Below are 25,824 nucleotides of genomic sequence, written 5' to 3'. Positions count from 1 at the left end.
GGTCGCGTTCCGCCACACATTCCCAGAAATAGAAGAAGACATGCAACAGTTTTGCTGATTGATGATCTGAGCTCTCCGACTCTACTAATCATCTTTACATTCAAATATTTCTGACAGGGTTTTACCTCCACAGTTCCATCTGATCCGTTGTGGGTGTATTTGAGGAGGTTAACTGCGTTCTGCTGTAAAGATCAAGGTAAGTTCATTAAAGTAAGGCTGGTTTAGTAAGGAATAATTCACGGATAGGAGCGCGTTACACGACGTGGGGGTAAAGAAGTCCCCGAGTGTATTCAAAACATGTAACGCACACCTACCTCTGGATTATCCCGTTTACAGTTGTTTATAGGCAGCGCATTAATTTAGAACGGTGATTAAATGGACCGAAAATATCTGTGGTGTTTACTGTTTTATACCGCAGCGCTGTTGCATTCTCGATTCTGATTCAGCTTAAAATTAAAGCAGTGATTTACTTTTTGAAAATATTGAACCACTGACATCTTTGTTTTTTTCCTGATCCAGGCATTACTGCTGTCCTGTTGCAGGTGTTCTCCTGCTGTCTTGCATATGCAGTGTAAGTTTACCTCCACAAGAATATCAAGAGAACCAACTGGGATGAAATCGGATGAAATTAAATGTGAGGATGTCGACCCCTCTGAGAGCTCCAATCATCACCAAAGCTCATCTGATATTTCCCACATGAACACCTCTCCCAAACCATTTAAACCAGAAATTCACCACTGCTCACTGTGTGGGAAGAGTTTCAATAGAAAGGGTTCTCTCCATGACCATCTGCGCATTCACACAGGAGAGAAACCGTATCACTGCTCACAGTGTGGGAAGAGTTTTAATCGAGAGTACTGTCTCCAACGACACCAGCACATTCACACGGGAGAGAAACTGTATCACTGCTCACAGTGTAGGAAGACTTTCAATAGAAAGGGTCATCTCCAACAACACCAGCGCATTCACACCGGAGAGAAACCGTATTACTGTTCACACTGTGAGAAGAGTTTTACTTACCAGAGTCATTTCAAACGACATCAGCGCATTCACACTGGAGAGAAACCGTATCACTGCTTAGAGTGTGGAAAGAGTTTCACTCGAGATGACAATCTCCAATTACACCAACGCGTTCACACCAGACAGAAACCGTATTACTGTTCACAATGTGAGAAGAGTTTTACTTGCCATAGTCATCTCCAACGACACCAGCAGATTCACATTGGAGAGAAACCGTATCACTGTTCACAATGTGGGAAGAGTTTTAGTACGCACAGAAACATTCAGCGACATGAGCGCATTCACACAGCTGAGAATGAGGACGTGCAGCAGTTCTCATGAGAAACTGTGGGAATGAACTAGTTTTATTCTAAATGCTTAGACATAAAATCATGCAGATACAGTCCAAGAGCTTCGGTTAATGTTCACATCAAACATCAGAATGGGGAAAATGTGTTCTCTGTGACTTTGAATACATTATAAAATACATTGAATAAAATAAATGTTAATTGACAGAACCCAACACTCTTCTATATATGTTTTAATAATAATACCTCCCTTTGGCACTTGGTAAGATGGGTCAAGATGGTGCTTCAGGCCTTGGCCATGATGACTCTATGAAAACACTTCATCTCAAGTTTCAAGTTTTATTTGTTCCGTACGAGGAGTTATAAACAATATATTTGTTGCAGTCAAAAGCTTGGTAATAAGTTCCAGAGCTGTGCTGACAGACTATAACAGCCACCACCAATCATCAGTGCAGTAGTTTCTTTGGGTTTATTGCGGCCGAAAATGCCAGATTTTTCAGCAGCTTTTTGAGACGTCCCAACCTGCAGAAACTCAATTCAGGGAGGTGTCTTCAAACATACACACAGCCACCCAACATGTATAAACAAGGATTAAATTATGACAGAACACAACTATTTACACATGCTAATAATGCTAAAGCTTTTCTGGTATATGCAGAAAATGTTGCATTAAAATATGTACTTGCACTGTTTCGTATTATATTAGTGTATTCTTAAACTCTAGGAGTCATTTTCTTATTCAATAATTACTTTACACATGTTTACAGGGAGTTTGGCCTCATCACCTCGACATCAATACAGTAGCTCCTTATAGCAGCTAGTTAAAATAATGTTAGCTATGCTAATGGACGAATGACCCCTATTAAACTCACCTCAGCCTGTCTTTTACAGTCATTCTACCCACCATGGGCAATTGACAAATCACTTCTGCAAACAGTAGAGCGAGCAACACTGTTGTTGTTTTTTACCCCCATTATGCACATGTAGACTTTAGCGGAGTCTGGGGTGAAGTGTGTTTTATGCTTCTTTTTAGTGTCTGCCATGGTGCTGAAGACACTAAACTGCACCGAACTGATGGATGAACTGGATAGAGAGATCGACTGTAAAGCCCACCTACCGAGAAAACTGATTGGTTCATTAGCGCAAAGTAAGACACGTGTTGTCACACTTTCTTCATATCTGTCACTCTCTCTCTCGGTTTCTCCAGAGAGAGAGAGTGACAGATATGAAGAAAGAGTGACAACACGTGTCTTACTTTGCGCTTAGTCCTTGGACCAAGACCTCTGTTGGATTTTGGAGTAAGACAGAGTTACAGGACACCAACTTATTCTTATTCTTGTCTGGCAGATAACTGGGTTTCATGTGAATATCATGCTTCTGATGTTAATCACACTGATGTTTCCACAGTACTGACACGCTTTTAGATATGCTGAAACTTCCATCTGAAGTTTCTCTTCTGCTAATTCCCTACCAACAGCTCCTGTTATTAATAAGAAAGTCTGTGTATTACTGTGGGATGTATTTTAATTTATGTACACTCTTCATCCTAATTAGCTGATATTTCAAAAATAAACCCTTATTAATAATATAAATTAGTGCCGACTAATATGATCTAGTGGACCGGAACCTGCTTGCTAGCTGGGACTATATTAGCAAAACAGTCTTCTGTTGTTATGGTGATTAGGAGCGCTAATTCAATGCTTCAGTAGGTGTCGCTGTGAGCGTCTAGGTCGCGTTCCGCCACACATTCACAGAAATAGAAGGAGACTTCCGGCATTTTGTTGCTTGTTATTAAAATATTTCTGACAGGGTTTTACCTCCACAGTTCCATCTGATCCGTTGTGGGTGTATTTGAGGAGGTTAACTGCGTTCTGCTGTAAAGATCAAGGTAAGTTCAACTCGGTTAACTACTTCGTATGCTAGTGCGCTACAGGCTAGCGAGTCGTTTACAGTTCAGCGCTAATGAGACGTTACAGTACGTGCAGTTAATTATTAATTGGTTTGTTACTAAATTGATGCTAACCATAATTTTCATTCTTTTAAATGTTTCAGTTCACTTTGGTTTGGTAATGATAAAGCAGTTAAGTTTAGCTCGGCAACAATGGGCCTCATTTCCCTTCTAGACAAAAACAAAACAAATCAATCACAGAAATTCTAATTTCCATTACAAATACCATCACTAACCATTAAAACCATTACCATTACTGAATCCTTAATGGGAGCCATTAGACATAACATGTTAACATCCAAATGACCGGTAGAGACCCACAGGGACCATTACAGTTTCCATTAAATCCAATACAATTCCAGTTATAACCATCATAACCGTTACAAATGCTATTGTTTTTTTTTTTTTTACACAGGGTTATCAAGCTGGATACGAACAGGTTTAATCGTGAATCGTTCTCAAGTGCGTTTACAAGATAAATTTAACAATAAATTTGGTATTCGTGAAGTTCCTGTAACTTCAGGAGAACGTACTCGTTCTCCTGAGTGTTTCCTAAATTTATCACCATCATGCTAGTTCACTAGGGCAGGGACTAAGAGTACCGTCATGCTATTTCACTAGGGCAGGGACAAAGAGTACCGTCATGCTAGTTCACTAGGGCAGGGATTAAGAGTACCGTCATGCTAGTTCACTAGGGCAGGGACTAAGAGTACCGTCATGCTAGTTCACTAGGGCAGGGACTAAGAGTACCGTCATGCCAGTTCACTAGGGCAGGGACTAAGAGTACCATCGAAAACATTTTGTGAAACCCGTTCATTTTATATTATAAGTGTTAATGAAAGAATAGGAAAAATAAATAAAGTGATTTTTTTTTTCCCCAAAACAACCCATAAATTGAGGAAAAATGAAACTAGTTGTTCGGTTTTGACGAAAGAAATGGCGCTGTGTAAATGGAGGACGGGCCGGTCTGTCCGCGCAGAGCCATAGGCAGCTGACAGAAGATTTAGCACATGTCACTCTTATCAGTCTTTCCAGGATTTTGCGATCACAGAAATTAATGCAAAATCATGCAAACTCTGCAATATTAGGAGGAGCTTGCAATTTTTCAAAATGACCGCATATTTTCTCCAGATTTGGGCTGAGATGTGTCATGTGACATCATCATGATGCGCGGTCCGCTGAAGTCCTCTTCGATTCATGTGCGTCGTACATGAGTACAGCTAAAAGGTTCAATTCAGTTTGATTTGTATAGCGCTTATAACAATCTACATTGTCTCAAAGCAGCTTTACAGAAACATATAAAAACAGGATAGAGATTTTAAGTGTGTGAATTTATCCCTATTGAGCGAGCTGGTGGTGAGGAAAAACTCCATAAGATGATATGAGGAAGAAACCTTGAGAGGAACCAGACTCAGAAGGGAACCCGTCCTCATCTGGGGAACGACGGATAGTGTGAAAGTAAAGGAAAATTCATTATGGTTTTTATATGAAGTCTGTTTGTTGAACTAGTCCACTGTTCACTAAAGGAGACCTGAGTGTAAGACTGTATGTGGTAGTTGCAGTCCCAAGTCCATCGCAGCAACCGTAGTCCCAGCAACCACAGCAAGAATGTCCATGTGGAATTGAGGTCCAGAACCATTTCCATGGTACTTCAAGCGGCACCGTCGTCAGCGATCTCCAGACTGCACTGCTTGGGGTCGTCCTCAGTGGCAAAATGTAGCCTCTGATGAGAGCTCCATCCAGACGTGTAGGGCATCAGGATGGATCAGTCAGGTCCGGACAGCAGAAAGGGTCAGGATCACTGTTATCTCCATAATATCATGTGTAGCTCACAAGAAGGAGAGAGGGAGAGATTGTTAGGTATGCTTACTATCCCGTGATGGGTAAGGCTGTGTATTTTGCGTAAAAGAAATTCTATTCATGGTAAACAAATACATTTTCAGCCTGGACTTAAACACTGAGACTGTGTCTGAGTCCCGAACACTAATTGGAAGACTGTTCCATAACTGTGGGGGTTTGTAAGAGAAAGCTCTTCCCCCTGCTGTAGCCTTCACTATTTCAGATACCAACAAATATCCTGCACCTTTTGATAGAAGTATTCGTGGCGGATCATAAAAGACCAAAAGTTCTCTCAGATACAGTGGCACGAGACCGTTAAAAGGTCTCATTTACCAACAAACATCACTGCGAAATGCAGAAATGCAATTTCACCAATTCAAGTACTTTTCCAAATGAAAACTCCTCGAATCGCATGACAAATTTTGAGGAAAAAAAGCCACAGAAAAATCAAGCATTTTGGCCGCAAAAAGAAACTTGTGTTTGTGTACTTGCGGTGCGGTCTTACGAAGGAAAGGGAGTTTAAAGACCAATATGATTTTTTGTTTGTTTGTTTTGGAGGACGAAAGCTGGCTTATTTTAAATTGATTCTGTTTGCTACAGCATCTTCTTTTAATGTTGTGTGCCACTTTAGCTCTGGCACATCAGCCAAAGCCCTATTTGGGTTGGATTAGTTTATCAAAGCGATGTCTGCAAAAAATGTCCTCATGAATATCACTGACATATCTGGACAGGACTAAAATGATCACTGAGTTTTTGTCAGAGGAGGACAGAGAGAAACAACAACATGGACGATCCAGATGGGAATAAAATCGCAGATGAGTGCCTGTAAATCAGGAAATGACTCCAGGACCTCACATAAGTATAATCCCACCTGGGTAGGCCTCAAGGCACGTAATAATGTTTTAAAACTTGTTTCCCTGTGTAACATACTCGGCACCCATGACACCAGGGTATAGTGTAGATCTTCTTTTTCTTCTCACACCATTTTCAAATCACAACATTTTTTTGACCTCACTTAATTCACACCTAATTAGCGTTTTCTGTAATTCGCTGTTACAGTTATTGTGGTAAATGTTTTTATTGGCACAGAAAGGTCAGGTGGCACTAACCACTCAGTCAAATGGTGTAACCAGACAATACATGTATTTAAACAAGTAAATTTCATGTAAAACTTCGCAGTCAGGTAAGAATTGTAACTGCAACAGCTTATGTAATGCCATTTTAATAGTGTACACCTGCTCATTTATGCAGATATCTAATCAGCCAATCATGTGGCAGCTGCACACTGTATAAACTACTGCAGATACAGGTCAAGAGTTTCATTTAACGTTCACATCAAACATCAGAACGGGGGAAAAGTTCGATCTCTGTGACTGGTTATTTGTTCCAGATGGGCTGCTTTGAGTATTTCAGAAACTGCTTATCTCCTGGGATTTTCACACACAACAGTCTCTAGAGTTTACACGGAATGGTGAGGAAAAACAACATCCTGTGAGCGGAGGGTCTGCAGGCTGAAACGCCTTGTTTATGTGAGAGATCTGAGGAGAACGACCAGTCTGGAATTCTGTAGTAATGCAAATAAGCTCTTTACAAAACATCAAACCTTGAGGTGGATGAGCTACAACAACAGAAGACCATGTCGGGTTCCTGTCTTGTCAGCCAAGAACAGGAATCTGAGGCCATCATGGACACAGACTCACAAAAACTGGACAGCTGAAGATTAGAAAAAGACCAGGTGCCCATAATGGCCTCAGATTCCAATCTGGCCATTTTCCTCTGACGTTTCTCATCAACAAGGCGTTTCCACCCACAGAACTGTCGCTCACTCATTGTGGTTTGTTTTTCGCACCGTTCTGTGTAGGCTGTTGTGTGTGAAAATCCCAGGAGATCAGCAGTTTCTGAAATACTCAGAGCAGCCCATCTGGCACCAACAACCACGCCACAGTTAAAGTCACAGATCACATTTTTCCCTCGTTCTGTTGTTTCTCAGCACCTTGAAAGTCAGGGGCTGTGTTTGTGAAATATTTAGGAATCTCTGTTTGTACACAGTTGTACCATGCAGTTCCCTCATGGGCCATTAAACCCATGTTAGACTGCAGCAGTATCATAGTGATCAAATAACAAGAGCCAAAACCAATGCTCAGAATTTCTATAAAAACAAACAAACCCTTCTCAGTCTGGAGAACATCTCACCCCTCACCTCCCAATCTGCACCACTCACATACCCTGGTTTCCAGATAGGAAAGCTGTTCTTTAGCTCTGAATTTCAGCCTATAAATGTAATTAATGCAGGGTTTGTTTGTTTTGTTGTTGTTTGTTAAAAAATATCGACGCCTTGAGAATTTCTGCCTCTTTTCTGTTCTAGATGAGTGGCGTCCTGTCTTCTCCTGCTGTCCGCTTTCCTATCAGTTATAAATTTACCTCCACAAGACTGTCGAAACATCCGACTAAGATGAAGGCGGACGATATTAAACGTGAGGATCTAGAACCTACAGAGAGCTCCAGTAGTCAGCAATGGTCGTTTGGTTCGTTCCTGGCGAACACCTCTCTCAGATTTATGCAGAAAGAGATTCACCAGTGCTCGCAGTGTGGGAAAAGTTTCAGCCAGAAGAGCAATCTGAATCAGCACCAGCGTATCCACTCAGGAGAGAAGCCGTACCAGTGCTCGCAGTGCGGGAAGAGCTTCAATCAGAAGAGCAATCTCAAACAGCACGAGCGTATCCACTCGGGTGAGAAGCCGTACCACTGCTCGGACTGTGGGATGAGCTTCACACAGAGAAGTCATCTCCAACAGCACCAGCGCATTCACACTGGAGAGAAGCCGTATCACTGCTTGGAATGTGGGAAGAGCTTTAGTGACCAGAGTAATCTCCAGCAGCACCAGCGCATCCACACGGGAGAGAAGCCGTACCAGTGCTCAGCCTGCGGGATGAGTTTTACACAAAAGGGTAATCTCCAGAAACACCAGCTGTTTCACACCGGAGAGAAACCCTTCCACTGCCTGGAGTGTGGGAGGAGTTTTACACAAGCAGCTGATCTCCAAGAGCACCAACACGTCCACACCGGGGAGAAGCCGTATTACTGCTCGGCGTGCGGGAAGAGCTTTACTAGACATAGCAGCTTCCAACGACACCAACACATCCACACTGGTGAGAAGCCGCATCACTGCGCAGTATGTGGGAAGGGTTTCACCCGGTACACTAACCTGCAGCGACACAAACTCGTCCACACAGCTGAGATCGAGGACATGCTGCGGTTCTCATCGGAAGGTGTTGACATTAACTAGGTCCATTCTGAATACTTGGAACCAGCCAATTGAGACTTTTGTATGACTTGCACATAAATACAGTCTGGTAAAGAGTTTTGTTTATTCCCTTGATTTACTAGAGGGGCGGTGGTTTTATCAACACTAAGTAGCAACGAAGTTTTATACACTTTGAGAAGTAACGATGTACTATAGCGAAACGTTTGTCACTCGCTGACGTGATTAGTATTTTAATACTCGTGGCTGCCCAGTTGAGATATATTGATAATATAAGATGATATCCAGATATCGATAATGTATTTGGATGCATGCGAAATCCATTCATATGGTCAGATTTTGACCAAAAAAAACCTAAGTTTTTCTTGAGCCTGAACATTTCACGTATCTTGTATGTATGCACGTATCTTGATCATTTAAACGTTTTTAAGCCTTCTCTATTTTGATGATGATGATGATGATGATGATGATGATATTACTTTACAATCTGAATGAATAGAGCTCATTTCGCTATGAAAAATCATGACATTCACTGTGTAGGTAACTCTCTCTCTCGCTCTCTTTCTGTCTCGTGGCTGTCAAAGGTTTTTAGCCGTCTTTACTCAGACCGACTGTTTTTGTTCTAACTTTCACAATATATTAGAAAAAGCTGATTAGAAGTTTAGAAAATAAAACAAATCAAAACGTTTCCATGTCGATTTCTTAATATATACTTGTGTTTTTCTTAAAATATAGATGTGAAAATATATGATATGATGTACACATTTCTGGCTTCTTCACTGTTGATATGGATGAATATTCATTTCATGTGAAATTAATAATTATTAAAGAAATATTTTAGGTGTGTATCGGGGTTTCTGTTTCACGCAGCTGTGGACCAACTGATATAGAAGTGAGACACTACTGCGTATTTGGTCACTGCCGAGGTCTGCGCTGTCTGAAGGAGAAAACATTAGGTCATAGGGTGAGGGAAGAGAGAGTCTGGGACAACAGTGACCCTAGTGCCTGTAAGGATAATAGAGGTGAGGATGTGTAGGAAGACCTTGCGAGTGTGAGAATCGAGCTGTCATGGCACGTGAGACCGTGGCGATCTCTTTGACACTGCCAGTGATATGAGTTCTTTGTTTCATCATGTAACCAACCAAAGTTATTAAATATGTAAATTGTGTGATACTGGAAGAACCACGTGCTGGATTCAGAATGTTGGGACAGGGGTGTCCAAGCTTATCCGGAAAGCGCCGGCATGGCTGCGAGATTTCATTCAGACCAAGCAAAAGCCACATCTGAGTCTATTGAAAGCCAAGCTGGACTGATTAAACAGGTGGAATCAGGTTAGACTCCTGCTTGATTGGAATGAGCACCTGCACCCATGCCAAGCTTATTGCAGATCAGATTGGACACCACTGCGTTGGAAGATTTTTGGATTTGCTTCCCTGGTCATGAATAAAGAGAAAACATCACTCTGAGATTTTGTCTTCTCCTCTTTCTCTTATTTATGATTGCCATGACAACTCTTAATTCGTTCTTGAGCTGTTTCGTGTCGGACGTTAACTGTAAGAACAGTTTGTGTTATTTTATAAATTAAAACAAAAACGATAGAATAAAATGAATAATACTTCACAATAACAGTCTTATCTTTTAATCTTCCTTTGACAACTGGCTCATGATGCTGGTTCAAGCCTGGGTCATGATCTTTATGAAAACACTTCATCTCAGGTGTTATCTTTTTCCTTCCTGAATTTTGTCTCCTTGATTTTTAAAATGAATAAATACTACAAGCACTGATGGTAATATTGAATTTTATTTCTGAACACTTTTAACAATGCACATTGTCACAGAGCAGTTTTACACAAATCCGGATATTAGAATTAGAGCCGTAATGAGTACGCCAGTCTGAGACTACACTTGGGCTTTTTTCTAATACAGTGGACCATTTTTACATTTCCGGCTTCTACGTGATGGATCGCTTGTCCATAGCAGCAAAGTGGGGCCAAGCACTTATGGTTGTGATGGAGGCATGCTGTAATAACATGTCCCAAATGTTTTATTAATTGTACACCACAGCAGTTTGCCAATGATTGTGAGGGATCACGAGCCCTTTCTTTCCTTCTCCATACTCTTCTTTTCCCATCATTCTGTTTCATTTATCCAAAGAATCTTCTTCCAGAACTGGTCTAATGTCCTTGAGTGTTACTAGTGCTCATGGTTTGCATCTTGAGGTAAAGCCTCTATATTTAAATTCATGAAGGTGTGCCTTGAATGTGGACTTTGACAACGATACACCTACGTTCTCCAGAGTGTTCTTTCATGAAGGGGTTTTTCTTCACCAAAGGAAAGAATTGTGATCATCCACCTTAGTTGTCTTCCGTGGTCTTCCAGGTCTTTTGGTGTTGCTGAGCTCACCAGTGCATTCCTTTTTTTAAGAATTAAGTACTGAATTGTTGATTTGGCCACTCCTAAAGTTTCTGCTGTCTCTCATAGGCCTGGGGTATTTTTTTCAACCTAATGATGGACCCCTTCACTTGCATCAACACCTCTTTGGACCAAATGGTAAATGGTCTGCACTTAAAAAATAGCACTTTGTTAACCTTAGCGCTTAAAACACTGGTTCTCATTCACACTCACACACCAATGGTAGCAGAGCTACCATGCAAGGTGCCAGCTTGCCATCAGGAGCAACTTGGGGTTCAGTGTCTTGCCCAAGGACACTTCAGCATGTGAAATCACGTGGGCCGGGAACCGAACCGCTAACCCTACAATCAGTGGACAACCCGCTCTACCACCTGAACCACAGCCACCCAAATGCAAATTCAACACTTTGAATCAAGTCCAGACTGTTTATCTCTTTATCTCTTTAATTTGTCATGAAGTAATGAGGAAACCGGTTACACCTGGCCATGAAACTGCTCATCAGTCAATTGTCCAATTACTTCTGAGCCTGTAAAAATGAAGGGACTCTGTAAAAATAGCTGTAATTCTTGAACAGTTAATACAATATTTTTATGAAAGCTATTGAATTAATGCTGAAAGTCTACACTTTCTTTTCAAATCTATTGTGGTGGCTTACAGAGGCAAAATTACAAAATATTGTCACTGTCCAAAACTTATGGACCTGGCTGTACCTGTTTTCCCTGCAGAATGTTTGGGTAATTGAAGACACTGGACCGATTCACATTAGGTTGCACTCTGCAACCGGCCTCTGCCAGTGCAAGGCCATGGGTAATGACCTGGTAAATGTAAAACACTCAGTTTTAGTAACTTCATTAACATAAAATTAGATCATACTAAATGCACAGCCAGCACCTTTGATCTGATGGAGTGTAGCACTGTTAAATATTAGATCTCTTACATCTAGCGCTCTTATTGTTAATGAAACTATTACTGACCAGGAGTTTAATGTACTGTGTTTAGCAGAAAGATGGATTAAACCAAATGAGTGTGTAGTATTAAAGGACACTAATGCTCGTGGATACGGTTATATACAGCGGTGCTTGAAGTTTAGAAATTTCTATATTTCTGTATAAATATTAGCATAAACATCATCAGATTTTGCACAAGTCCTAAAAGTAGATAATGAGAACCCGATTAAACAAATGAGACAAAAATATTATATTTGGTCATTTATTTATTGAGGAAAATGATCTGATATTACATATCTGTGAGGAGTAAAAGTATGTGCACCCTTGCTTTCGGTATGTGGTGTGAGCCAAGTTCTTTTTAGGACTTGTGTGAAAATCTGATGATGTTTTAGGTCATATTTCTGCAGATATTTAGACGATTCTAAAGGGTATGTACTGTACACCACTGTACATCAGCCTCATCTAACTGGCAGAGGAGGAGGTGTCGCAGTCATTTATAATGATATTCTAAACCTGGACATGAATTTAATGTATTTTAAGTTCTTTATACTAAATGCCACATTACCATGTGCTACACTACCACGTCCAACGTACAGTCACATCAGCTACTGCACAGAGTTTTATCATTAATCTCCCAGTGTTATCAACTTTATCGGATCACTAGATTCTTATTTACTACGGTAGCAGAGTTAACTAGGACAGGGGTTCCCAAACTTTTCCAGGGCAAGGCCCCCCAAATGGTATTAACATTTGACTGAGGCCCCCCTTTTGCAAGATGTCTTTAAAACACATTAAAAATACACACTTCTGAATATATCCCTCTTTTTTTATTATTAATAATTAAATCTTACATCTTTACATTACATTACATTAGGAATTGATTGTGGGAAAACATATTAGTGGGAGGGATGGGCTTGGTGGCTCCGACACAGTTTGTCAAGCCTGGGCTTTATGTCTGTCAGTGCCATACGCATGTCATTGTCCACATGTAGACGTGCTCTGTATTTTGTTTTAAGCATTTTTAAAGTGGAAAATCCAGACTCACAAATGTAATTTGTTGCAAAGGGGAGTTAGGTATAGCAAATGTGATTTTAATATGTATTGTTACAAATATCATGTTATAGTAATACACACACACACACACACACACACACACACACACACATATATATATATATATATATATATATATATATATATATATAAATATATATATATATATATATATATATATATATATATATATATATATATATATATATATATATATATATATATATATATATGTATATATATATTCATGTATTTACTTGTTTTTCACACCGAATTTTTGAGGCCCCCGGGCGCCCCCTGGCGGCCCCACCTTTGAAAACCACTGCCATAGATCAGTGGTTTTCAAAGTGGGGTTGAGGAACGCCAGGGGGCGCCCGGGGGCCTCAACAATTTGGTGTGCCCATCCCTCCCACTAGTATGTTTCCTTTTTCTCACTCTCAGACAACCACACACACACACACACACACACACACACACACACACACACACACACACATTCAATTCCTAATGTAACGTAATGTAAAGATGTAAGATGTAATTATTAATAAAAAAGGGGGATATATTCAGAACTATGTATTTTTAATGTGTTTTTCTTTTATCTTGCAAAAGGGGGGCCTCGGTCAAATGTTAATGCCATTTGGGGGACCTTGCCCTGGAAAAGTTTGGGAACCCCTGCCATAGATCATAACATTCCCAAGGACTGACGCCGTTTTCATATAAAGAACAAATTCTCCGTCTCTTTGATGTCAAACACTTAATAACTGAACAGACGTGTCCTCTAGGGACATGTATACAACCTGTGTGAACTCCTGACGTAACTTGGCCAAGTACTTGGGACACAAACCAAAATACTTTCTTTTCTTTAAAAAAACAAAATAAAATAGTGTCCCACCAGGCAACAATAAAATACAGCTGATGGGTAGAAACAATGGTTATAACGTTGTTTATTTGCTATTTGGTAAAATTTGACATTTTTTAAAAAACCATGATCTATTTTGGTACGTGTTTGTCCTTTAATTTAAGAGGATAGTTAGTCATTGGTGTGCAGTGGAGACAATTTTGGAACAGTAAGACTCAAGTTTGCTATTAGAACAAATCGCTTTCCATTTGCTAACCGGTTCATGAGCGCTAATACAATGTTCCAGTAGGTGTCGCTGTGAGCGTCTAGGTCGCGTTCCCCCACACATTCACAGAAATAGAAGAAGACGTGCGGCAGTTTGCTGATTGATGAGCTGAGCTCTCCGACTCTACTAATCATCTTTACATTCAAATATTTCTGACAGGGTTTTACCTCCACAGTTCCATCTGATCCGTTGTGGGTGTATTTGAGGAGGTTAACTGCGTTCTGCTGTAAAGATCAAGGTAAGTTCAACTCGGCTAACAGTGGCGGAATCCTAAATGGATTTCTACTTCCTGTGCTAGTGCACTACACAGCCTATAAAATAGTGGTGTTTACACACTCTGTAGTGCACTATATATCCTATCAGGACTCATTTGGAACGCAGCCGTAGTGAAACCTTAGTGTGTAGATAATTATTCATTAATTACTACATTGATGATATAACTATAATCAGCTTTCATTTCTTTTCATTTAAATGTAGTTATGTAAGTTTAGCTCACTAACATTATTGTAATATAATATAGCTTTACCGAGATACTGAAGTAGCAGAATCTGGTCAGAAAATGGAATGTGTCCAAACCAAGCAGAACTCTCAGCACTACAGTGAAGTTAGTTTGGTTAAGAGGTTTATTTTTACTTATAGATTGCGATATTAATCTTTTCTGAAGTTTGTGCTTATGTCAAGAGGATTACATTGAGAAATATTATTTTCCAGTAAATCTACAAGCGTATTGAATATCAAGTGTTTTAGTCGAAATTGATTAAGTTAAATATGCATATGGCATGCAAATAAAATAAAATGAATAGGGAAAATGCACCAATAAATATGAGTCAATAAGTAATTAATACTATAACTGTCATCATGCTAAACTTCCACAATAACTCACATTTCAGTTTGTTTATTATTTATTTATAATAAATAATATTTATTTTATTTATTTATTATTAACTTTTTGTGTGTGTGTGTGAATAAAGGGGTCTTATCCCTGCTAGCACATCATCTCTGCACCCGAGCTTTTCTAACAAACCTACACTGTGGGGCGTATCAGCTGTTAAATCGTGTTTATATATTTGATCGATTAAAAAGTGCATTAGATTTCGGAGCTCGTGTTCGGATGTGTGCTGAATGCAGATACACTTGACGCTCCAGTGATAACTAACTCGTAAGCCGTTTAATGCGTTGGAACTCAAATGGGAGCTTACTGATCCCTCAGATTATGTGGCAACTCCCTACGAAACTGCTCAATACACGTCATCAATTGTGGTGATGATATTCCAAAGTGTATTTGCACCTCAGCCTGTGCAAGTGGTTTTGTCCCCTCAGAATGATGGTGTGCACCTCATTGGCTGGATCCAGTGCATTGCACAATTCCCAAAGTACTTTCATTTCTCAAGGGACTTTGTGGTTGAATCTGGAATTTCTGTCAAAGTTCATATCATCCAATTTTGCAAATCATTTGAATAACCTTGCAGCATTCCATGAAACAAAGTGTTTCCGAGTATTCCTGTCTGTGCCCAGTACTTACCCTGTGGTACTATTTACACTGTATGGTGGCCATCTGATCCTCAGACCAAGTTCTTGTCCAACACTGAGGAAGGACCGGGCTGAGGCTGACCCACTGGGTGGTGTATGTCATCACCGTTGCAGCAGATGGATGCCCAACCCCACAAGGATTATGTTGTCTTCATGGACATTACTTACAGGTGTGTATTAAAAGGTTAACCTTAACCTGGTAATGTTAGCATCATGCAAAATTCGGTTGAGATTATCCATAGCAGCAGAACGTGAATCATAAGTGCAGATATTTTAAAAAGAAAAATTTAAATAAATACACCCCTTCTATAACTGTGTACTACATTATCAACTGTTCAGTGATGGAGAATTGAGTGCAAAACTGTTCTTAGCACTTGCAGTCCTAATGCTATCCACATCAGTCTTACCACCTGAGGTAAAAGTCAGTTGGAGAATATTTACCAGAGCCTCTGCATTTCATCAAGCTCATGTGTAGCTCTGAGTTCAAATCAAGGGAAATAATGTACTTGTTAGAAATATTGACCCCTTGACCATTTTTCCTTTGTAATCTAGATTTCTGATGAGTGGTGTCCTGTTGCTCGTCTTCCCATGCTGTCTTCTTTCCCATCCATCGTAAAATTTACTGCTGCAAGAACATCAAGAGGTCCAACTAGGATAAAGTCAGGCAAGGATATCTATGACGATCTGGTATCCACTAGTAGGTCCAGTTTTCACCAAATGTCATCTGGTTCTTTGCACTCGTCAGTTAGTGGTGTTGGTGTGGAGAGAAAAATTCACCACTGCTCACCATGTGGCAAAAGTTTCAATCTAAAGAGCAAGTTAATAAAACACCAGCTTATTCACACTGGAGAGAAGCTGTATCACTGCTCACAGTGTGGGAGGACTTTTACTAAACAGAATAATCTCCAGCGACACCAGCACATTCACTCAGGAGAGAAGCCGTATCCGTGTTCAGACTGTGGGAAGAGTTTTACACAAAGGGGTAATCTTCAGAAACACCAGCGCGTTCACACTGGAGAGAAACCGTACCACTGCTCAGAGTGCGGGAAGAGTTTTAGTCAACGGACAGGTCTCCAAGTCCACCAGCGCATTCACACCGGAGAGAAGCCATATCAGTGCTTGGAGTGTGGGAGGAGTTTTAGTAACCAGAGTAATCTACAACACCACCAGCGGATTCACACTGGAGAGAAGCCGTATCAGTGCTCACAGTGCGGGAAGAGCTTCACACAAAGGGGTAATCTCCAGGTTCATCTGCACATCCACACCGGAGAGAAGCCGTATCACTGTCTGGAGTGTGGGAAGAGGTTTAGACATCGCAGTAATCTTCAACAGCACCGACGCATTCACAGAGGAGAGAAGCCATATCAGTGCTCAGACTGTGGAAAGGGTTTTGTGCTGAAGTTTAATCTCCAAGAACACCGACGCGTTCACACCGGAGAGAAACCGTATTTCTGCTCTGAGTGTGGGAAGAGTTTTAACACGCACAGAAATTTTCAGCGGCACAAGCACATTTACACAGCGGAGAATGAAGACATGAAGCAGTTTTCACCAGAAAATATGGAAATGAACTAGTTTTATTCTAAATATTGTTTTGGCTCTAATGGGAACTTCCATCCATCCATCTTCTATACCGCTTTATCCTTTTCAGGGTCACGGGGGAAACCTGGCGCCTATCCCAGTGAGCATCGTGCACAAGGCGGGGTACACCCTGGACAGGGTGCCAACCCATCGCAGGGCACAATCACATACACACTCACACACCCATTCATACACTACGGACACTTTAGACACGCCATGCATGTCTTTGGACTGGTGGAGGAAACCGGAGTACCCAGAGGAAACCCCCACAGCACGGGGAGAATATGCAAACTCTACATACACAGGGCCACGGTGGGAATCGAACCCCCGACCCTGGAGGCGTGAGGCGAACGTGCTAACCACTAAGCACTAAGGGATTTCTACAGAAGCCATGCCTTATTATTTTTGATCACAACATAATTATTCTGTGTACTTGTCATAACGTTGTTTTTATTGTTCTGGAATCAGCAAAAGCTTAGCGCAATCCCGCAGCATCATGGATGAACAAATTTGTTTTTACATTGACAGGGACTCACTCAAGCAGAAATAGCTCCATGTCTGTCAGTGATTGACAGCTTTCACGTTAGTGTCTGACACTTGAGAAGGAGGCTGTTAGGTCTACAATGAGAGAATGTCCATTTCTACAGCGGGTAATTATTAAATTTATGATGCCGATAGCAAAGACACCACCGTGCGTGCTACACCAGTCCCGTTCAAATTACGTTGTGAGAAAACAGCTCACAGATCATGAGAAAATAATAATATTGCATGGCCTCTAAGTGCTTCTGTAGATTTCATCAATTTGAAACCATTAACCTTTATACCGTGTCTAAAGTAAAAATTTACTCATTTAAAACATTTCAGGTTCACATGTAAGGGGCAGATGTTTTAATGTTGTCATTATTAATACATTCCTAATTTGGACCAAGCATGCTCAAACAGTTGGTGGATAATTATTATACTTTGAACAGTCGTGAATGAAATTGTATATATATATTTTTAAATGAATAAGTTAAAACAAACAAAAAAAAAACTTTGTCAGATCTGTGAATAAATATCCTGACCATGCAAGTAAGATCAATGAAATGTTTACAATTGTTATAACTCTACAAAACCTCTGAAGGTGTACTGTGGGATCTGGCACCAAGACGTTAGCAGTAGATCCTTTAAGTTATGAGGTCGGGCCTCTGTGGATCGGACTTGTCCAGAACATCCCACAGACGCACGATCGGATTGAGATCTGAGGAATTTAGAGGCAACACTTTGAACTCTTTGTCAAGTTTCTCAAACCGTTCCTGAACAGTTACCATAAAGGGGTGTACTCGGTCTAGAACAATGTTTAGGTAGGTGGTACGTGTCAAAGTAACATCCACATGAATACCAGGACCCAAGGTTTCCCAGCAGAACATTGCCCAGAGCATCACACTTCCTCCACCATCTCGCTTTCTTCACATAGTGCATCCTGGTGCCATCTCTTCCCCAGGTAAGCCATGCAAACTCACCCGGCCTCCACATGATGTAAAAAAAAACAACAGCGTGATCCATCAGACCAGTCCACCATCTTCCATCGCTCCATGGTCCAGTTCTGATGTTCACATGCCCATTGTAGGTGCTTTCGGCTGTGGACAGGGGGTCAGCATGGGCACTCTGCATCATTCTGAGGCACAATGACTGGCACCAAAAAATCCTACTGGAAACTGGTGTGTGTATGAAATATATATTACACTAGTAATATAGACTAAACAGAGCTGTTATACTATTTCAGTCTGGTTCACTGCTTAAATGTTTGTTTGTTTTTTTAAGTGAGTGATATTGTTTAATTTATTTTAGGTTTCACTTTGCTAACCGGTTCATGAGCGTTAATACAATGCACCAGTAGGTGTCGCTGTGAGCGTCTAGGTCGCGTTCCGCCACACATTCACAGAAACAGAAGAAGACGGGCGGCAGTTTTGCTGATTGATGATCTGAGCTCTCCGACTCTACTAATCATCTTTACATTCAAATATTTCTGACAGGGTTTTACCTCCACAGTTCCATCTGATCCGTTGTGGGTGTATTTGAGGAGGTTAACTGCGTTCTGCTGTAAAGATCAAGGTAAGTTCAACTCGGCTAACAGTGGCTGAATCCTGAATGGATTTCTACTTCCTGTGCTAGTGCACTACACAGTCTATAAAATAGTGGTGTTTACACACTCTGTAGTGCACTATATATCCTATCAGGACTCATTTGGAACGCAGCCCTAGTGAAACCTTAGTGTGTAGATAATTATTGTTTTGGTTTGGTTGATTATTAAATTGATGCCAACACTACTCGAGTTTACTTTTTTTTTTTTTTAAACTTTGCACTGCACTGTGGTTTGGTAAGATTGCTAGTATTTAAGTAGGTAAGTTAAGTTATTCTCATGATCATGAACCAATCAAAACTCTTAACACTGCAGTGTAGTTGTGTATTTATATGTTCTACCTTATGTAAGGTAGAATACGTTGAGCTATAAAGGTGCACTTTAGGGACAGCTCTAGAGAAATAGTAACTTTCCAGCAGTTATTACCAGAAATTGGGAGCAAGAAATCTTTTTTTATTATTATTATTATTGTTTTATAATCAAGATGTTTCAGCTTTTAAAGTTCCCTTAAAATCTAAATTTCTGTTATGAACACCAATAAGGTGGCACATCTAGATTAAAAGTTGGGCGATAGTGGATTTTACAGATACTGGTACCTAGCATCCTGCTGATAACCGATTAATCAACCGATGGTTTTTAAAACTGATACTGTATAAAACACTCAAAGTACAATATTGCTGAATTTATTACAAAAATAAACAGCACTGACTGTACCATGAAAATGTACTGTACTGTTTTAAATGAAATAAATATTAATATATATTATCTATCAATAAATATTAAAGTAAATAAAAGATATACATCCAAACTGAAGCAAAAAGTAACAATCCAAAAAACAAATAAAATGAAAGACGTCCGAAATTTTAAGAAAAAAACAACAACAAAAAAAAACACTTCAAATAACACAACAAAAATTGGTCAATGATAGTTTTTATTTTGCCTCTAGAGGGGTGTTCTACAGTATCAACTCACTTGTGGTCTATTATTTTGTTTTCAGGAAGGGTGGAATTTGTGCAAGTTAGCGGTTTTCTCCAACTTGGTGCTGGCTAACCATTAACCAGAGATGTGAGATGCCAATATGAACACAATATGCAAGAAATGGCTCTTGTTAAACTCTAGTTCGCTAATCTACATGTGCATATAAAAAAATTAGAATATCGTGGAAAAGTTCTATTTTTTCCCCATAATTTAATTCAAAAAGTGGAACTTTTATATATTCTAGATTCATTACATATGAAGTGAAATATTTCAAGCCTTTTTTGTTTTAATCTCGATGATTACATCTTACAGCTCATGGAAATCAAACATCCAGTATCTCAAAATATTAGAATACAGAATTTATAATGGAGAAATGTTGACCTGAGAAGACTCTAATCAGCGAATTAAATCTAAACACCTGCAAAGGTTTATTGAGGCTTTAATCTCTCAGTCTGGTTCAGTACACAGTCACAATCACGGGGAGGATGGAAGTTAACGTTGCATTTCATTTGGAAATCAAGGTTCCAGAGTCTGGAGGAAGAGTGGAGAGGAACAGGATCCAAGCTTCTTGAAGTCCAGTGTGAAGTTTCCACAGTCAGTCTGTACGTTTACATGGACAACAATAATCCGATATTAAGACGATACTCTGATTAAGAAACTACCATGCAAACAACAATTTTTTAAAAATTACTTTAATCTGATTAAGGTCATACTCCAAGTAAACACAAATGGAATTAAGACGTATGGAGTTTTCCTGTTTTAGTCGCGTTATGGACGTGTATTACGGACATGTACACACCTTAATCACACTATTAACGTCGTGTGAGAGTTTGAGAGTTGTGTGACAGGACACGTACACACAGCAGCGCTCAACTGTTTTACGGCAAACAAGAGAGCACAGCTGCGTCCCAAACTGCGTATTTGTCTACTACAGTACATAGTAGCAGAAATACATGTATCTCAGCTAATACATAGACGGTAAGTACGCGGTTTGGGATGCAGTCCACGGCTTCAAGCAGTCGTCTATTTGGACGTACAGCATGACAAATAATTAACCACACTTGAAGCGTTCATAAAAATTCAATATAAAAACACCCAAAACTGTATACAGTCCCATAACGAAGACGAACTGTATGTCGATACGTGAAATTCTGGAGTGACGTGGACGGTGTGGATGTGATGTTAATCCATCTACGTTCTATAACACGTAACACGGGAACATGAAAGGAATATTCTAAAAGCGACTCATGTACACACCTTAATCAGAATATTGTCTTATTTAGAATGAGGTCAATAATTAGATTACTGCTGTCCATGTAAACGTAGTCAGTGATGATTTGAGCTGCCATGTCATCTGCTGGTGTTTGTCCACTGTGTTTCCTCAAGTCGAGAGTCGTTGCAGTGTCTAACAGGAGATTTTAGAGAACTTCATGCTTCCGTCTGCTGACGAGCTTTATGGAGATGCTGATTTCCTTTTCCAGCAGGACTCGGCACCTACCCACAGTGCCACAACTTCTAGTAACTGGTTTACTGACCGTGGTATTACTGTGCTCGATTGGCCAGCCGAAACGCCTGACCCGAACCCCATAGAGAATCTACGAGAGACACCAGACCCGACAATACAGACGAGCTGAAGACCGCTATCAAAGCAACCTGGACTTCCAGAACACCTCAGCAGTGCCACAGGCTGATCGCCTCCATGCCACGCCGCACTGATGCAGTAATTCCTGCAAAAGGGTTAAAGCCCCGACCGAGTATCGAGTTAATAAATTAACATACTGTTCAGAAGGTCGACAGTTCTGTATTATAAATTCTTTATAATAACCATTTATGATTGATCATCTTAATGAGAGGTTTAGAGGTATAAACCAGAAACCAGTAGAGATTTTAAAATGTTGTAATGATGTATTTGTCTTAATTGCTGCCTTCCTGGTTGTGTGTTATGACTGCTGTGAGGATGGTCCTTTTACACCCCTCCTGACCACCAGAGGCAGTGAGAACCACCACACTGGAAATCTTTGTGTATGTGTGCTAGCATTCTGCAACCTTCCCAATAAAATATTTCCCCATCTGGTTGCTTTTTCTGTCTTGTCATATTAGAGTGCATACTGTAGCAGATATCTTCCTGCTAGCCTGGTTAACCGGAAGGTTCGATGGTACACACAACAGGCTGTGAAGCGGTTCATTCGTACAGGCAGGTATAACCAAAGCAAGTACAACACCCCAAAGTTTCTCAACCTTTTTCAGCCATGAGGCCCTAACACAATCTATCTGATCCAACTTGCGTGTTGTGAATGCGCATGACTGAGCAAAAATACAACTTTATTCATATTTTAACAATTTTTTTTTTTTAGAAACAATCCTATGGACACCTTGTAATTATGCTACTGGCCACAAGGGGCCCACAGACCCCTGGTCGAGGAACTGCACTAGATCTTTAATTCTGTCTAGTGCACAAATTTAACTGCTAAAATTGGTTCAAAACAACACAAAAATCCAATTGTACAAAGAAATAGCAAAATAACGGGTATACATCATCGCTGTGGAGCAGCAGCATTTTCCTCTCCTTGCTCAAAGTGTTCCATAATCACTCTTCTCCCGTTCCAGCGCTCCAGCTTTTCCTCTCGAATCATCCTAAAATCACTCCACAATCGGTCACATATAGTGGTTCACACTCACCATTACTACGTTTAATTAAACTATCATATTCATGACAGTTTTCAATTCAATTCAATTCAATTCAATTTTATTTGTATAGCGCTTTTTACAATAGACATTGTCTCAAAGCAGCTTTACAGAAATATCAACACGGTATACAGATATTAAAGGTGTGAATTTATCCCAACTGAGCAAGCCACTGAGTGGCGACGGTGGCAAGGAAAATCTCCCTAAGATGTTTTAAGAGGAAGAAACCTTGAGAGGAACCCGACTCAGAAGGGAACCCATCCTCATCTGGGTAACAACAGATATTGTGAAAAAGTTCATTATGGATTTATATGAAGTCTGTATAGTGTTAAGAGCAGCCGTAGTCCCAGCAGTCTGGAATTAAAGAAGATTTGAGCTCCATCCAGAGGCAGAAAGGATCTGGATCTCTAGTATCTCCATAAATTCGTGTGGGGCTCGGCGAAAGTTTTCACAGTCCTTACAAAAATACTTCACTATCGCAATGCCACTCCGACCCCGCACAACTCACTCACTCTGGTTTCCAGATAGGAAATCTGAATTTCAGCTTATAACATTGAGAAGTACAGTTTATTTGTTTAAAAAAATGAAACATTCAACATCTGTGCCTTTTTCTTATCCAGATTTGAGTGGTTTCCTGTCTCCACCTGCCGTCGTCTTCTTTCCGACACACCTTACAACTAGGATGAAGGCGAATGAGATTAAGTGTGAGAATCTAGAACCCACAGAGAGCTCCAGTACTCACCGAAGTTCATCTGGTACCGTACACGCCTCTGCTCAGCAAGCACAAACAGAATTGTACCACTGCTCACAGTGTGGGAAGTGCTTCAGTAAAAAGACTAATCTCAGACAACACCAGCGGATTCATACGGGAGAGAAGCCGTATCAGTGCTCATACTGCGGGATGAGGTTTACACAAAGGGGTAATCTCCAACAACACCAGCGCATTCACAAAGGAGAAAAACTGTACCACTGCTCACAGTGTGGGAAGAATTTCACTCAGAAGGGTCACCTCCAGCGACACCTGCGTATCCACACAGGAGAGAAGCCGTATCGCTGTTCGCAGTGTGGGAAGAGTTTTACTGAGAACAATAAGCTCATAAAACACCAGAGAATTCATTCAGGAGAGAAGCCGTATCAGTGCTCGGACTGTGGGATGAGTTTTACCGAAAGGAGCAATCTGCAGTTACACCTGCTCATTCACACAGGAGATAAACCTTATTACTGCTTAGAGTGTGGGAAGAGTTATACGCAAAAGACTGCTCTCCGAGTACACCAGCGCATCCACACAGGGCAGAAGCCCTATTACTGTCCTCAGTGTGGGAAGAGTTTTACTACCCATAGCAGTTTCCAGCAACATCAGCGTGTTCACACCGGAGAGAAGCCGTATCACTGCTCACAGTGCGGGAAGAGATTTAGTAATCAGAGTAATCTCCGAAGACACCAGCGCATTCACACCGGAGAGAAGACCTACCGCTGCTCAGACTGTGAGAAGAGTTTTAGTAACCAGAGTAATCTGCAGCGACACAAACACCTTCACAAAGCTGAGGACACGTTGCGATTCTCATGAAGAAGTGTAGACGTTAAGTACTTCTTTTCTCAGTGCTTATTTGGGGGGTGGGGTTTCTGGTAGAGAGTAAATTTTTGCTCCTCACTACAGGAAACAGTTGGGGTTTCATCATTATGAAAGTATGAATTTTTATACAGTTTGAGAAGTAAAAACTCATTATTGCAAAGCATTTCACGTTCACTCATTGGAAGAGCAGATGGTTTTTGTATTTTACTGTTATACCCATGTTTGATATATTAAGTATGTAAGATATCATCAAAATCATATCTATTCTTAACATTTTGCAAGGACAGAATGCTCAGGTGGTTGGTGAATAATAGCTATACTTTTGAATGGCGGTGGTCGCGTGGTAGTTAACGCTCAGGGTTACTGATCAGAAGGTTGCCCCAGAACTGCCAAGCTGCCACTGTTGGGCCCTTGAGCAAGGCCCTTAAGCCTCTCTGCTCCAGGGGGCACTTTATCATGTCTGACCCTGCACTCTGACCCCAACTTCCTGACATGCTGGGGTATGTGAAGAAAAGAATTTCACTGTGCTGTAATGTATACGTGATTAATAAAGACTCATTATCATTATTATCATAGCTATGAACTAAAAGAGGTAATAGATTATGTTAATTAAAATTCCAGTATTTGACCAGGCTTGCCCAAGAGTGTGAATTCCTGAAAGATGCCAATAAGATCAATGAAACTAAACAATTGTAACACTTTAATAGTTTTTATTAGTGGAAAAATAATAAGTTTGAGATTTTGTCCAAATATTTGATACACCTAAATAAATGTTTTGTGAGTCAGGAAAGGATAAGACCTTGTAGGATAAGCGGTATAGAAGATGGATGGATGCATGGTGTATAGTGGTGGGTGACATGATTATCAAGATGCTCAAAAAAGTTCTATGCCACATGGTATGTATCATGATATATAGACTGTACAAATGCTGAACATTTTAAAGCTTAAGTGCAAAATTTTTATAATAAAAGTCAAACAGGCTAATAACTGTAATAACTCTATAATAAAACACCACTTTTTTTTTGCAGATCAGTGCAAGATTTTAAATCACTCCGATTAGCCAGTGAATGCTAATGTAAATTACCTCAGATTCCATGCCGAATGCTAGTCTGAAATGCTTTTTAATTTTAAGCATCATGAATGGAAATGTATATTCTGGTAGATGTCATAAAATTTCAGTTCTTTGACATTGCTTCATTGTCTATTGTTCTCTTGGTGTATTTATGTTTTTGGTACTGGTATATGCTGCATAAAAAAATTAAAAATAAAATATTAATTTCCATGAAAAAAAAAAATAATTCCTTCAAAAGTCGTTATTTAATTATTAATTACTTTTTTAAGCGTCTGTGCGGCCGTGTGTCTTAAAAAGAAAAGAAAAAGTAAGTGAGGGGGAAGGGAGGTGGAAATGCATGAGCGCCATGTTTCTTAGGTCATGAGTGGGTAAAACGCGTCACACCCATACCCAG

The 25,824-nt window shown here is 40.2% G+C and overlaps 1 protein-coding gene across 1 annotated transcript; it reads left to right on the top strand.

Moving 5' to 3' along the window:
- LOC108272242 (zinc finger protein 850) lies at nt 1-25,606 on the top strand. The gene is made up of 8 exons (XM_053683548.1): nt 1-196; nt 520-1,338; nt 4,885-5,046; nt 7,460-8,377; nt 15,975-16,993; nt 17,679-17,691; nt 19,016-19,094; nt 23,406-25,606. The coding sequence occupies exons 2-8, from the start codon at nt 565-567 to the stop codon at nt 24,350-24,352; spliced, it is 3,912 nt and encodes a 1,303-aa protein (XP_053539523.1). The 5' UTR covers nt 1-196; nt 520-564; the 3' UTR covers nt 24,353-25,606.
- Nucleotides 25,607-25,824: the final 218 nt, after the last annotated feature.

This window comes from Ictalurus punctatus, chromosome 11, assembly GCF_001660625.3.
Source record: "Ictalurus punctatus breed USDA103 chromosome 11, Coco_2.0, whole genome shotgun sequence".
NCBI lineage: Eukaryota > Metazoa > Chordata > Actinopteri > Siluriformes > Ictaluridae > Ictalurus > Ictalurus punctatus.
This window is presented reverse-complemented; position numbering and strand designations above follow the sequence as displayed.